The following is a 15,623-nucleotide window of genomic DNA, read 5'->3' as shown; positions in this document are numbered from 1 at the left end:
ACTATAAAATAAAATAAAATAAAATAAAGGTTAAACCGTAGCAATGCAGTTACCCACGTTATTAAAGCCAAGTTTTTAACCATTCATTTTCTAACAGCTATAATACGAAGAGCGCCCCCTACTGAACTCTCACCACCTGCAGCCTCAACAGAAGACCAAAACATCATTGCCTTCTATTTTGCACTTTTATAACAAAATTAATATTTTAATTACAAAATCAGAAAAGAATATCAATAAGTTAAACAAAAACATACGACCAATGAACCTAAATTACACAGGTCAACTTCCCTCTTATAGCTATTATTGGCACTGTTCCCCATACTTGCTTGAATACTTTGGCTACCCCTTTGTGTAAATTACGGTCATCTGACGATAGGTGGCAGTATGAAATAACTAAAAGAGATTGTGTGACGCGTAAACGTGTGGGACGTTGTCACGCAATCAGGAACTAATATAATAGAAGTCAACGAAAATTATGCATTCGGTTATTTATACTGCTGCGAAGTTTTCTGCTGCCTTTCTCTGTTCACAGTCCTCTCGGAAAAGCAAGTCTTTCATTTCAGCTGCTTCCATTCATTTGAGAAAAATGGTGCATTACCTAACAGAGCAGAGAGGACGACCTAATTCAACTGACTACAGGATTTATTTAAGTAAGTTTGCCCTTCTCATCCATTAAAATGAGATCATTCATAAAAATGAGGATTATAAGCCCCTCACACCTCTCAAATAAAATGATTGTTGCTGACAACTTTACCTCGCTGCGAATGTATTCGCGCTAACGGCGGGAGACTGTAAAACGTCATAAGTCAGAGACGTAACATTCATGCATTCCCGGTTACACTCACTGAATTGAAAACTAAACTATTAAACTATTCAATTTCCTTTTTGTGCACTTTATGCTTCCTACATCTCGTCTAGCAACGCCCATGGTCTATCTCTTTATTAAGCATTATGAGAAAGAAATATAAGAACCTCATTTAAACACAGTCTGATATCTTGAGATAATTTGAATTTGGATCACTGATACAGTTACTGTAACATTTGCTTTGCAGAAACTTCAGATGGAAAATACATATCCCCTTTCCATGACATTCCTCTGTATGTTGCTGACGATCAGGTTGGTATAATGTAGATGTCTACTTCAAATCAGTGCTATTAGGTCAGGTGATAATAAATAAATTATGAATTAATCCAATAACCCAATTGACATCAAGATAACTGACACAATTCTTAGTCTATTTTCTGATGACATTATGTTTTTTTTACTTATCAGGAATGTGGTGTTCCACCAAAGAAAATGAAAACGAATGAGGTAACCATTCATCAATCTGCATTTTGGGATCTTATTGTCGTAAAAAAGATGATAATAATGTTGTTTTGTCTTTAATAGATCCTGTTTAATATGGTCGTAGAAGTTCCTCGTTGGTCAAATGCCAAGATGGAGGCAAGTATATTTTACAATATTAAAAACTGTAAAAAGGTGTTGTGTTGTTGTTGTTTTCAGCATCTCTATATTTCTTAATTTGATTGGAAATTAATCAGTTGCCTGATTTGGCAAAAGAATAGGAAAGCTAATTTAATTTATTGACTAGATGCATTGAATGTATTACTTAAATAAGATTAATTGAACATATTAGTAGAAAAAAAATAATCATTGAAATATTGTATGTTCTGATATTGTGCTTATGTGCAATACAGTAGTATGTTATTTTGAGCACATAATTTTTAAAACACACTACATAATTTCCTTTATCCACAGATAGCAACAAAGGAACCATTAAACCCGATCAAGCAAGATGTGAAGAAAGGCAAGCTACGATATGTAGCTAACATTTTTCCACACAAAGGTTACATTTGGAACTATGGTGCACTTCCACAGGTGATGTCCTGGTTTTGATTATGGCTATGAATTTCCAAAAGATCTGTCTGCAGTCTGATTTGAAAAGTCAGTGTTTTGTTTCTTTGTTTCTACTGTTGTTTTATTTTTGTATTACTAATCCTCTATCAAATTTTAATATAAATATAATACCTCTTTTACCAATAAATTAAGACATGGGAAGATCCCAACCACACTGACAAGGAAACCATGTGCTGTGGAGACAATGACCCTATAGACGTGTGTGAGATCGGCTCCAAGGTGGGTGGAACTGCATCGTTAATAATAATAACTATGGGCAGTTGTGTCTTAATGGTTAGAGAGTCGGAAGGTTGAAGGTTGTGGGCTCGAGTCTTATTACCGGCAGGAAATGTAGCTGGGAGGAGTGAATGAACAGCACTCTCTTTCACTCTGATTACCCACAAATTTTGCTTTTAGTTCAAAACACTGAAACCTTAAAATCAATATTTCTGTTTTTTTTTCTTTTTTGTTTTTGAATGACTTTTCAATCAATCAATCAATTAATATTATAATATTTTGTATACTTCTTTGACAATTTAACTCATTTATTATTGTTGTAGCTTGTGACACTGTGTAGGTGGTATTTTTGACCCATTGTTCCATGTATTTCGGTGTTTTATTATTTAGCACAGTTGATATTTCTTTTCCACCACAAATTGGTTATGGGTCTGATTACTTTGTAACCCACTGTAAATCTCTGTGTCACAGGTGTGTGTAACGGGGCAGGTGATTCAGGTTAAAGTTCTTGGAATTCTGGCTTTGATAGATGAAGGAGAGACTGACTGGAAGGTAATAGCCATCAATATAAAAGACCCAGATGCATCGAGCCTTAATAGTGAGTATTTATTTATTTATTTATTTATTTTACACATTTATGTAGTTATTGTATTGTCTACTTTTATGACCAAGTAATCTCAATTTGTGTATCATTAACAGGTATTGAGGATGTGAGAAAGGTTAAGCCTGGTCATCTTGAGGCTACGGTGGATTGGTTTAAAAAATATAAAGTGCCAGATGGAAAGCCTGAGAACCAGTTTGCATTCAGTGGACAGTTTAAGGATAAGGTAGCGTATCATGGTAGATTGCTGATGAAGGAGAAATGTTAATCCATTTAATGATAAATCATCTAATGTTGATGTTGTTAATATAATGTTAGGACTTTGCTATAGAAGTCATAAAATCAACACATGGCTACTGGAATGCTTTAGTGATGAGGAAAAAGATGAAAGGTGATGAAATTGTTTGGTGAGTGTGAGATTTGATTTTTATATCATTTATTAAACGACAACAGAGTTTCTCTTTGTTAAAGATTTTGTAGTCATTTTGATGACCGTATTTATGATTTTGTTGTTTACTTTGACCTTTCTTTTTAGTCAAAACTCCTCCTTGTGTGATACTCCATTCAAATGCAGTGATGCAGAGGCCAGTGCTGTGGTTCAAGCTGTTAGTGTTTATGTCCTTTAATTTTTTACTTATTTTTGCCATACTTGAGACCACACAAGACAAATGCACATTTGCTTTTGTAGGCTGCAGAATATGGGGAACCTCTCCCAGTACCTTCTGAAGGTAAAATTGTATTTTAGAACTTTTTTTTTTTTTTTTTTTTTAAACAAATTGTATAGCTGTTAACTCATTGTTTCTGTTTTGCAGTGGACAAATGGCACTTCTTTGCAAAGTAAAAGATCATTCACACTTTGCAGAGTGATCTCACAAGAAGGTAGAAAAGGGCCGAAGATGCTATTACATGGGTCCAGTAATATCCATGGTACAAAGATTTTTATGTTTCATTAATGTTTTATTTTTAAAACATGGCTTTATTTATTAGCACAAGGCACAAACACTTACTTGTCATATATGGGGTGAAATGAGCAAGTAATTTTTTGCAGTAACATTGTTTGACATGTTTCTGTTGATAATTATTGTTAATTTACATATTTGAAAATATATGTGTTTCAGTGCCAAAGCTCATGTTATCTTTCATACTTTAAAGGTTAAATAGTTAACAATCTCTTCAACGTGAGGTTTTACTCTCATTTTATCATTTTTTTTTTTTTTTTTTTTTTTCCCCTTGAATTTGTTTACTTACTTGGACTGACTTAGGAACAGATGTTTATCAAGGACAGCATTTTATTTTTGTAAGTGTTTAGTGTGTCGGTTGCAACAAACCCTCTGGTTTAATATCCGTGTAAACAGGAAGTTGCGAACTTCAGTATTGTGACATTTTCGAGGGGTGTAATGGTTCTGTTTAAAAAAAAAAAAATCGTACAGTACCGTACTTCATCACGTATAAAAATTACACACACCCATAGCGAAAAAGTGAATTTTGAAGGCGTTATGTTCATTTTTGAAAATGTATGTTTTTGTTACTAGATAAGGCAGTTTGGGGTGTGAGTGTGTGCATTGTATATTGCAGAACAGCAGAGGTTGTTTACCAGAGGTTTTCCAAAAAAACCCCGAAAAAACTCGAAGGAACCAGCAGCGAATTAGTCTTCTGGGTTATGTCATACCTGCACCACTCTTTATGACTTAGGCTGTATCCGAAAACTTAGGCAGCTGACTTGTCGCCTCGCTGCCTTATCAGGCAATGACTTTGTAGGCAGGGTTTGCTTATGAAGGTACCTCACGAAACTGATTTTGCACTTCTGAGGCAGCGTAGCATGAAAGGCGCTCAGTTGACAGAACTGTCACTGTCCCGATTGTGCCAGTGCTGCATCGTCACAAAAGTTTATCATTTGCATGTTTTTAAGCCTTGCCACTTTAACCATTCAAGCGCAAGAGAAAAAGAACTCGCGCACGCTGTATGAGAAGTTTTGTGCGCGCACTCATCCGATGGGCGCAAATGTCTCAGACAGCGTGTGAATGCTAAATTGCTTTGAAGTCTTCTTTTGCTTCTTTTTGCTAATCAAACAACAAAAGGCAAATAAATCACTCACTGCTCTTTACTGAATCACTTTTTTAACTTTAATAAAGAATCAATCTTTAATTTATACAGTGAAGAGTATATGCAGTGTTATTTTACATTTGATTGCTTTATTCAGTATCTGTACCTGAAAACTACTGTTAGACCTACCTGAAAAACCTGAAAAGCACTGTTTTTTATTTTGTGTTTTTGCTCTATTGTATTCATTTGTGCTATTTCTTGTAGTTTGATTATTTTTTTTCTTATTTTCTTTATTTTTTATTTGACAGTAGTCCTTTTTTCCTGAACATAGCACATACAAAACTGTTCCAAAACCATGAAATTAAAACCGCGATACAAACCAAACCATGAGTAATGTGGACCATTACACCCCTAAAATTTTCTGAGTGAAACGTGGCTTGTTTTTTTGTTTTTTTTTCCCTCTGGGAATTGGTTGGACCTAGAAAAGCAGGCAGTCCATTCAGCTCATTGTCAAAGCTCACAGCAGAATGACAGTTGGAGGCGATGTTATACCCAAGCCATCAAACTGATGTCATCATAGAAGGAAGGCCATTCCAGAGGGAAAGTACATCTTCAGATTTTGATTAAATATTACAAAGACAATTTTTTTTTTTAAATCCCTTTTTTTTTTTTTGTGGATATACTTGGATGAATTGTTTATTGTTTGATGAATTGTTTGAATTTGTTTTCAACACTAGTAATGTGCGCTAACAAAGCAAATATGGTCAATTTTGATTTCATGCCAACTTTAAGAAAACCCTTACAATTGTTACAATTGTATTGGATTTATATTTAGGTAATAATTGTCTTACTAGGATTTTGCCAATTCATATAAAAGTATAGCCTATACGGTTGGAGCACAGCAGCTTCCTTTTTTTTAACAGAGAAATAAAATTTGGGTAACATTTCACAGTAAGGTCTCTTACTTATTATAGGTATTACAATAATTGGGATATAACTAGGTACTAAACCTGCACCTACCCCTAAACCTGACCTTAACCCATGTAGTTATTACCTTATTATATTACCCAGTACTTTACACTGTAAGTAGACGCAAGTGCATGTAGTATAAAAATGAGGTGCAGCTGAAATATTGTTCATTATTATTTCATGTTGACTAATGTTAAGAAAAGGAACCTTATTGTAAAGTGTTCCGAAATTAGGAAACCACTTCAAATTAGAAGAGTTTGTCTTAGTCTTTTTTTTCCCCCCATTAAAATATATTTATAAAATACAACAGTTAAATTTCAGATTAGTTTGTGCCAATCCTGGGTTTTAGGTACCATGAAAGTGACTTGGCTTTTAGCGGTGTTCATCGCCATAGTAACTTACGCTCCACAGCTAACCTGCTCCGGGGCAGGTTATGTTCTGGGTAAGAGATCTCAAACCAAAATTGGACCAATCAGATGTGAGCAGTGTGACACTGACACATCCAATGCAATAAAGTCCCTCCCCCAATTTATCTTCCTCCAAATTAAAGGTCACTATATAGTAAAAACAAATATTTAACGATGAAATTGTCTTGCTTTAATGATTTATAGAATTATTTTATGATTTATATATGATTTAAATAATTATTATATGATCTTTATTATTAATCCATTTCACACAAGCAATTTTAGTTTAACAGTTAAGCATTTATTTTAAATAAATATTAATATATACAGATCATATGTAAGCTGTAGAATCAACAGATAACTCTTTAAAAATGACTACATAACCTTACATGTTTGAGTCTCTATTGCTCTATTGCTAAACTATATAAACACTTGACAATTTTCACTTGCTCTGATAGAGCAAGATAATTTCTTTTATTTGTCCTTTTTCATGGACAAGTTTCTTCTTTAGTGTAAATGTGTTTAAATTCTTCATTTTCTTCAGCAAAAGAGTTTTGAAGTAAATCGCAGTTTCTTTCTGTTGCAAGGCATGTGATTGGCTGTTTGCCACTGATGTCACGCATTCATGTGCACGCGCTCCACAAACTCAGGATCAAAGCCTGAGTTGACAGAGAAAGTTGATGATCAGCATCATGGTACCAACAAAGCCGGATTGGAGTGGTTTGGTTTTGTCAACTTGAAACTAATCCTATAACCCTGAGTTTGTTCAACTACCATCATGGTACAGGCCCCAGGTTTTCACCTCTTTAGACTTTGTTTGGATTTGTTAGTGATATAAAATAATAATAAAAAGCAATGAATAGTTATAAAATCCAAATGTTATAGGAATAAAACATGAAAACTTCTAAGGGTTGAATACTTTTCTAGGGATTGTTTGTATTTGTACTATTTGCAAATTATAAATAAATCATTTTATATGTTTACTAATTACAAAATAAGTCAAAATTATTAAACAGTGTACAATTTACTGTAAATGCTTGAAATAAATATACATTTTATTAAAAACCCCACATTTCAGCAATATTAGGAATGATAACAAATAATAACAAATAGTTTTCAAATAAACTGCATTCAGTTCTTCAGTACAATACAATACTTACAGTATTCAAAGCCATTCTTAATTCAATGTTTTAAGCATTACAAACAAGGAGCAATACAAAAGGCAGAAAATATCACATTTAAAACTTTAGTGTCTAATGGCAAAATACCAACGTGTACATAAACTGCTAGCTTAATGTAAAAGTTGTGCACCCCAGTTCGTTAGTTGAAGTCAGAAATTCATTCAAGTAAAGTTGACTCCACTCAGAAACACTCCAAAGCATCTTCAAGTATGGCTATTCTTGTCACTCACTAAATTTTAACCACTCATTTCACTTGCTTCATACACAACCTGCTACTTAAGCTGGGCCCTGTACACTGAAATGTAACATCTAATTTAAACTACAGAACTGGAAGCTTCTTCCATAACTAGTCAGTACATCAAATTGATTTCTAATAGAAAAAAAATGTAAACATTTCTGTTGTATGCCGAAGAAACAAACAGAAAAAAAAAAAAAAAAACTCAGGTAATCCGAATACCAACAAAAAAACTTTTTGGAGCAATATCTATGATTATTATTATTGTGTGGGGTGATGGTACTTTAAACAAACATGGAAATTAACCTTCGTACATAACATGGACTTAAGAAGAATGGACTTAGACTTCTGCAATGCAATTATATGGTATATACAACTTGGCATAATCTTTTTTAACAAATTTACAATATTCTACCTATTTTGAATTTACATCTTTTTTTTTTTTTTTTTTTTTTTTCTTTTGAAAAACAAATTGAAGTGCTTAATTTTTTATGTCAGAGTGGAATGAGTTGTATTTCATTCATTACCAATAACTCGTCAAATATATAATTTATTTCTGGGACAGGAGTAGTGTAAGAGGTATTAACAAATGTTTAGTGGTTGTAAATACATTTAGCCTCAAACTATACATATGCAACTAAATGTGCACATAGTATTTTAACTGACTTTATCTAACCCTTCAGTAAAGATCAAATGCATTGCTTTATATGTCATGACACTTTCCCTTTAATTAAACCAGTGCATGTTAAAATGTTCAGATTACTTCTTAAAAGGTTTATCAGCATTTTGCTTCAATAGTACACAAATTCAGATTGTTTTAATTTTCTGATAAAGTTAGATATGTGTGTGGTATGTACAGGTAATTTATAAGGATTTAAAAAGCAAAGGCTCAAACCTGAATTAGAGAAGACAACATGAATACAAGTGATGTTTATGCACAGAAATGAGCTGATATATCCCTGATTTTGCAATTCCATTGACACTTGAAGTTCAAGTAATACTTTCTAGTAGATCAAGTGTGAAGAAAGTAAGAAATGAACTTTGCATCAATGATGGCCTTAAGGTCTGTGTTATATTTGCTACAAAGTGTTTGGAAGTAAAAGAACAGAAACACCTTGGTATTATAATTCTATTGCCAAACTAGTTCTGAGGTATATGATAAGTAAGTTTTTCTACATCATTCATAAGCCTTCTCAACGCCCTTAGAGAGTCTCACATTATATTTATAGCAGGTCAAGTAGCACCATTTGAAACAAGATCAGTTCAAACCCAAAGAAATAGTACTCTTCTTTACTAAACTATTGTCTAAGCATACATTCAAAAAAAAAAAAAAAAAAAATTAATTTACTGTACATGTCTCAACTTTTTTTTATACAGCTAAAGTTGCATTATGTAAACCCCCCCACAGCAAGCCAAGCCAGCTGCCTCTGAAACAGTGACATTGATGTAAATGTAACCCTGTTATGTTTTCCTTGATAAATGCTTTGAGGACCTAATATTGACCATTGTTTTTCTTGACTCCAATATCAGTATTCAGTGTTCTGAAATTTTACCTTTTTTTTTTTTTTTTGTTTTTTTTTTTGATTTCTCTATCAGAACAGTACTGTTACAAAATTGACCCTCAGTGCCTCACTATACAGTAAGTGTAAAGAAATTGTGAAATTGTAAAAGCACCAGAGAAAATCTTTAAAAGTCTTTTAAATGATGTTCAGCTATCCACTATGGAGTTCATCAAAAAGTAATACCCTCATTATTACTAAAAAGTGCTCCTAAAACACTATTTAAGATAGATAATTTCTTAATTGCTTAAAATAATTGCGTATTACTTTAAAATGATACAAGGTGTTTTGTTGCATGTTGTTAAAGAAAGGCTTTTAAAAACACATTTGCATTTAAAACACTCACTAGCACCATAAAAAAGTGATTAGCCACAAAAGTCACCAAAGTTGAATTTCTTTCCAGTAATATGTCCAGATTTGTTGGACTCTAAGCACCATGGATAAAGAACAGTGTGTTATCATACGTGAGTAATTAAATAAATAAACATTTCAAACAGTAAAGATCGACTTTTTAAGAGCGTGAAAAACTGATGCTCTACGTATAGTAATGATACTGAATCTTACTATTATCAATAACCTCACACAAACTGAACAAGAATTATGGGTCATATGGCCAGTGGCACTGAGGTCTGCACCATTTGTAGCACCATTTTATGCACCATGTCTTTTTTCTGATGTCACTCTTATTCTTGTGTTTATGGATATTGTAGCACCATTTCATGCACCATGTCATTTTTCTGATGCCACTCTTATTCTTGCATTTATGAATGCTCTGAACCTACAGAGGTTTTTTACAGGAAATGATTGTAAGGCCCGGTCACCTTGGTAAAGGCATAGGGAGATGTGCTTACGTATGAATTGGTAGTGCAGGACATTGACCGTTCTTTAAGCATGAGAAGAAACTGCTTATATGGCGGTTCTGAGGGTTCAGAAGGCTCTGAATGTTCTCGTTTCACTTTCTTTCCACTGCTCTTGCTCGTTGTATTTTCAGCACCATGCTTCTCAGCATCTTCCTCTTTCTCCCGGGCCTTCTCTGCCATTTTTGCTTCCCACAGAGCCAGTCCATGTTTTGCCTCATTCAAGTTCTTGTGCTGGTAAAACACCAGTGAGATACGGGTGGGATGGTTGCGGTCAGGCTTCTTGACTGGTGTAGTCGCATGGAGCTCCCGCTTAGCACACTCGATAATGATCGAACCATGACTAGGTGCCACTGCCACCCCTCCAATTTCAGGGTCAAGGAAGTTGTGCTCGCTGTCGGACCACACATCCTCCTTTTCTTTTTGTTCTGAACTCTGGGTAAGTGGTGTCTGGTTGACTACAGGGTTAAGAGCATTTTCATTGGAAAGCCTCAAGCCTGGATGCTGGTTCGGGTTGAAGCATTCATTACCCAAAGGAGGAAACACCTGAGGGATGCCATTTGCTCCATGCATGTTTATCTCTAAATCTTTATTACTTTGCATACTTAAGGTATTTAGATTTGGGGGAAACATCTGAGGATTCTGGGACATATGAGGCTTGGGGTAAGCTTCAAACTGGCTGCTTTTGCCAATAGCTGCATAGTCCAAATGTAGATGGGCTGAAGGAGGCCTAGAGAAGGCATCAGGTGGCATATTAGGACCATAACCTGGGTAATGTCCCATAGAGTGCATGCCAGGTTTCATGTTACAGGTGCCATAACCATTGGCTGGCAAGCTAGGCTCTCCATAGTGTGGTGGGTAGTTGACCCCATAATGTTGAGGTGCACTATACCGCTGCTCAGAGTACAGTGAATTTCTTTGGGGATGATACATATCTGGATGCTTTAGATTGGAAGAGTAGTAAGGGTGGTAGTTGTCCATGGGAAGCCCCCCGTTACATTGGTAACCAGTATAGAGAGGGTTGGGTGTAAGAGACCTGGGGTATGGGGTGGGTGCATTAGACATATTAATGTAAGAGTTGGGTGCATGTAAAGGAGAGGGATAAGGACCTGCAGAAGAAGGTGTTTGAGGATGCGGGGTCATTGGTTTAGAAACATTTGAGAAGGTTCCTGATGAATTTGAGAATCTAGGGAACTGTGGGACAGTGTAAGAGGGATTATGATTAGGTTGTGTTTGCTGCCGGTGCTGCTGCGGCTGATGGGCAGCATGGACTTGTGGGAGATGCCCAGATTCCAGATTTGTTCTCATGTTACCTGGGCCTAGAAGAAATAATGGGATTAGACCAAAAAGTAAACTTTTGGTGTTGAAACATTGATAAACATTTGGAATCTGTTCCATTTTTTATATCATTTATTTTATCATCCCTAAATAAAAGATTTATAACTGAATAAATTTAGAAAACTTGAATATTGGTTTTATCCTTGCTTTTGTACCTGTTACAGTTGTGTTCTGGCCTGGGTTCTCATAAGCGGTCTGTTTCTGCTTTGCTTGATGGGTGCCGTCTATTTTGGAGTTAGGTGTGTTGGGGTTGTTTGGTTTGTTAGCTGCGGCTCTCTTGGCATCCAGCTTCTTCTGTCGACAAGACTTGGCAGGCTCTGGTAGCATACGCACCTGTCTACGAAAGGCACTGAGCACCTGAATGGCACCAGTCTTGGTCTTCTCCAGCTGAGCCTCAGCACTGCCAAACTCGTCAGTGGATGAGGCCTTATATAAGGGAAGCACATGCAGCTGCTCATCCTCAGGAATTTTTCCAATATCACGATTGTCCTCTCGTGTTAGTGTGCAGACCTACAATAGGAGTAGAGAGAGGGAGGTTTGGCCTGTTTAATTTGTAATTTTGCAGCCACTACTGTGTTTTAGCCATGTTTTGTTCTCCACCTCCAGAGTATAAAAATATATATTACTTGTATTGTGTAATAAGCGTAACTGATGGCTTTGGTAAATGCTTTTTATTAGTCTTATTAGGGTACACCGTACTGTAAGTATTAAAAATCACCATAAAATCAAAATTGATAATTATTATTATTTTTTTATTTGTTTTTACAGAATGTTGCCGTGTTTGTTACAGGGCTCTGAACCAGTTCAAGGAATGAAAACAAAAACCAGAAACGAACAAAATTTTAACAGGAACATAAACAAAAATGAAAACTAAATCAAGTTTAAATGTCCTGAACAGAAATGCTTATTTGAAATTACCATTAATCGGTTAATAACGTTATTTTATCGTTCTGTTTAAGATTTTAATTTGGCAGTCAACCAATCATGAATTCAAATAGTTCGGCCTATGAAAATGTGACAATGACGCATCAAACGTGAGTGAAATGCCTGTGCTCAGTTGCCATTGTCACAAGGCAATGTTCTGGCATTAGCTGTTGGATCTCAGGAGTTTATCCAGCAGGGTTATATCCAGTGTGGTGTGTTTTGAAACCAGCGAAAATCGCAGGTTAGTGTAAAACCGCTACTATTCAGGAATAGTAGAAACATTTTTATTTTTTTAAATGATTAAACACCTTGTTGCCAAAGTTTGTATTGTTGCTTTATGCATGGTCAGACATTTGCGTGCGTCATTACATTATTAACATTTTCCCAAAATCAAGCTCAAATGAAGTTACAAGATTTTTCACCAGCAAATGTCGGAGATTTGTGTTTTGTCCGTCATTAGGATGGTCGCATCTGAGGCAGTAATTACACGTTTTACTTTTTTCAGCTTAAAGGTTATATAGGTTATTGTGGCTATGTAGGCCCTCAGTTTTTAATGTCATTTAAGCTTGTGTTATAAAAGACAAAGTGTTACGCACAGGCTATATTGGCTATGACTAGATGGCAAATACCAGACTCTTCTCTGCTCCTCAAATACATAAAACATTAGCCTTTGTATTTGTGTTTTGAATAAAGAAAACATTGTACTTATTAAAAGAACCAGTTTTTTATTTACCCTTGCATTTCAAACAAGTAGAGACAGTTTCCAAAATGCATGCAGGACTTTATTCACGATTGAGTTGAGTGGAGCTGCTGTATGAGGTTTTGCAGATAGTTTGAGGATCCACTGGAGTTATGAGGTTTAGTCACTTGCTCTTAGTATAAAGTTCAATTCAAGCTGTGGTATAAAGTATAGGCAAAAAAATTAAATAAAAATAACATTATTATCCAGTATTATATTATTTGTTATATAATTCTAATCAAACTGTTTTTGGAACGATAATGTTACAGAAGGAACACATACACAGAAACGTTAAAATACTGATTCTGAACCTACAGAACATTTTTTTTTTTTTTTTTTTTTTTTTTTTTTTTTCTGTTTTTAAGCCCTGGTTTATTATAAATGATTTTTCCTTGCACATCTTTATTTTTTTAGACTTCATGTGCACTCGTAATCTTTAATAATAATAATAAAAAATTAACATCCCCTCCCCTTCAAACTGCATTTGCTCTCTTAATGCCTTAATGCATATGTTTCGGTGGAGGGTGAGACTAAATATCCTTCACAACTGACTGTGCTAACTGGCATTCTGATCTGCCTCCATTTAGTTAGCAACTCCCAAACTCAATCCATCTACAATCCGACTACAATCCATCAATTCCCGAGGACAAATCCAGTCCCGTCCTACATTTATTTCTCATTCCAGAAGCCATTTCACTTGGATATACGTCACAATAGGGAAGAAAAGTCTATCGCAACATCCATTTCATGCTGACTTTTAATTCTTACCACAGTACTGCCCCCTTGCATGTTGTGCAGGTCTCTGTGGGCATGAGCACAGAAGTCTAGACAGGCTGTCACTCCAGAAAATGGCCGTCCTTCTTTTAGGCCCAGACGGCAATCGGGAGCTCTGTGTTCATGGTCCACCTGTCAAATGTCGATAGACATAGAAATGTAAAATTTAACTTAAAATTTGCCTACTTTGGTATATGCCCCTTATGAAATTCATGCACTATTGCAGTCACTTTACTTATTTTTATATATTACAACACTACTGTTGCCGCTTATTATACCACTTGAAAGATGTCATGAAACTAAATGTTTTAAGGGTTTAAGAAAAATGCTATATTTTCTTGATAGTATTATGAGACCTGAAGCAAAGGGCTTAAATGTATACCTGATTGCTGTAAGCATCCGGTGCCATTTTTTTATACACTGGGGCCACGGAAGTTGCAAGACCCTGGAGATTTTGTTCCAGTTTCTCTTCCTGTAAGGGAATCAAAAATACTCCTGTTATTTCTAATTTTGTATGATCTTTGTTTACTCCATTTTGTGTTTGCGTGTGAGCATCTCACCTCCTTGGGATCATCCCCAAGCAGTTTGAACTTTCGTGGGATTTTACTTCTAGCGAATTTGCAGCCATTATAGTACATGCTCCAGGAGCAGCCAAAGGAGAAAGAAGCTCCACAGGCATCAGGTTCCAAACCCTGACATGCACATGTTCTCCTAAGGAAAATGACAGAATGTTAAGTTTGAAGACAAATAACATATTGTAAACATACCTTACAATATCTAGAATTTTATATTTTGTTGAAGCCATTAAATATCTTGTCTGGAAGACAACATAACCAGCATAACTGTACAATACTATGCTCTTTCTGTTAAGTAGAAAGTGGTTAGATATGTAGCAATACCAAGACCACTGACTCAATTTGGATGCATTCTGAGTTGATAATAACGTGTTTGGTCTTTTGGTCAGTGAATGTTTACTGTATTTGTGAAAAAGCAATAACAAGCATTTGTCCTTACTCCTCATTTAGAGCACATCTTCGGTTGGTTAGGGCACCATGTTTTGTTAGTGTGTCACTGAGTTCAGTGTAGAGACGGTCAGCAAGGTTTGTTGGTATGCCTTCCCAAATTAAGATGACCACTACTATACAGGATGTTTCACATGAGTGACCAGCCCGTTCTCGTACCAAGACCAGGAGTTTCTCATCTACATTTGCCCTCCGTATTACCTACACAACATAGTGCACATGTACAGATATATTCAGAAAATATACAGGAAGCAGTTTGAGACATCTGTCATGCAATTGAGTTTCCATAGAGGGCGCTGTAGATAAGAAAACTAAGCGTGTATTAATATTTAATTACTGAAACAGACAAAGAGAGGCCATATATTTACACAAAACATAAAACACACAAGACAAAAATAAATTGCCTTTACCCATTTAGCAATGGGGCAGCCCTGCCCACTCTTGCCTTCCTTGCCAGTATACACAACTTTTTCAATCCTAATGGCGCTTCCAGTCAGTCCAGATCTGTCAAGGGAAAATATAGTGTAATAGCTAAAAAATACATCTGTACTGAGAGAGTAAGTTACACTCATTTATTTTGTGGAGTTCATAGTATCATACCTTTCCTCCATAATTTTGCGGATGCCTGAAACAGTCGGTGCTGATCCCAAGTGAGTATAATATGGGCCTTCGTCTCTTTCACTGATTTGCTCTGTGGATTTCAGTGTAGATTGTCAGAAGAAAAAAAAAAACTAATCAAAATATCAAAATAAATTAATGTCATTAAAAATAACACAAAATATCAGTAAGATATTAAACTATTAAATTCTGTCATCATTTACTCCTCAAGTTGTTCCTAGC

At 35.3% G+C, this 15,623-nt stretch overlaps 2 protein-coding genes across 4 annotated transcripts in view; one reads left to right on the top strand and one right to left on the bottom strand.

Moving 5' to 3' along the window:
* Positions 1-378: 378 nt before the first annotated feature.
* Positions 379-5,727, top strand: ppa2 (inorganic pyrophosphatase 2). Of its 2 annotated transcripts, XR_007929372.1 has the most exons (13): positions 379-650; positions 1,053-1,117; positions 1,274-1,312; positions 1,391-1,444; positions 1,760-1,879; positions 2,051-2,137; positions 2,606-2,732; positions 2,834-2,961; positions 3,054-3,142; positions 3,271-3,340; positions 3,424-3,463; positions 3,548-3,662; positions 5,261-5,727. XR_007929372.1 is itself a non-coding variant. In XM_051888967.1 (12 exons), the coding sequence occupies exons 1-12, from the start codon at positions 476-478 to the stop codon at positions 3,574-3,576; spliced, it is 1,023 nt and encodes a 340-aa protein (XP_051744927.1). In that variant the 5' UTR covers positions 379-475; the 3' UTR covers positions 3,577-5,727. The 2 variants fall into 2 exon arrangements, 1 of the variants encoding a protein (XP_051744927.1); XM_051888967.1 differs by having other exon boundaries at positions 3,548-5,727.
* Positions 5,728-7,188: 1,461 nt separating this feature from the next.
* Positions 7,189-15,623, bottom strand: part of tet2 (tet methylcytosine dioxygenase 2) — a 30,655-nt gene continuing 22,220 nt past the window's right edge. The window contains exons 3-10 of one of the 2 annotated variants that reach the window (XM_051888927.1): positions 15,384-15,474; positions 15,194-15,287; positions 14,776-14,984; positions 14,322-14,472; positions 14,144-14,233; positions 13,756-13,893; positions 11,480-11,834; positions 7,189-11,305 (exon numbers count right to left, since the gene is read on the bottom strand). In XM_051888927.1, coding sequence (XP_051744887.1) covers positions 9,921-11,305; positions 11,480-11,834; positions 13,756-13,893; positions 14,144-14,233; positions 14,322-14,472; positions 14,776-14,984; positions 15,194-15,287; positions 15,384-15,474 — 2,513 coding nt within the window. In that variant the 3' untranslated portion in view covers positions 7,189-9,920. Of the gene's footprint in view, positions 11,306-11,479; positions 11,835-12,055; positions 13,894-14,143; positions 14,234-14,321; positions 14,473-14,775; positions 14,985-15,193; positions 15,288-15,383; positions 15,475-15,623 lie in introns of those variants that run through there. The other variant, XM_051888938.1, reaches the window with a different exon arrangement.

Source organism: Ctenopharyngodon idella, chromosome 1 (assembly GCF_019924925.1).
Source record: "Ctenopharyngodon idella isolate HZGC_01 chromosome 1, HZGC01, whole genome shotgun sequence".
NCBI classification, from domain to species: Eukaryota; Metazoa; Chordata; class Actinopteri; order Cypriniformes; family Xenocyprididae; genus Ctenopharyngodon; species Ctenopharyngodon idella.
The sequence above is the reverse complement of the archived record's forward strand: the minus strand, read 5'-3'. Positions and strand labels throughout refer to the sequence as shown.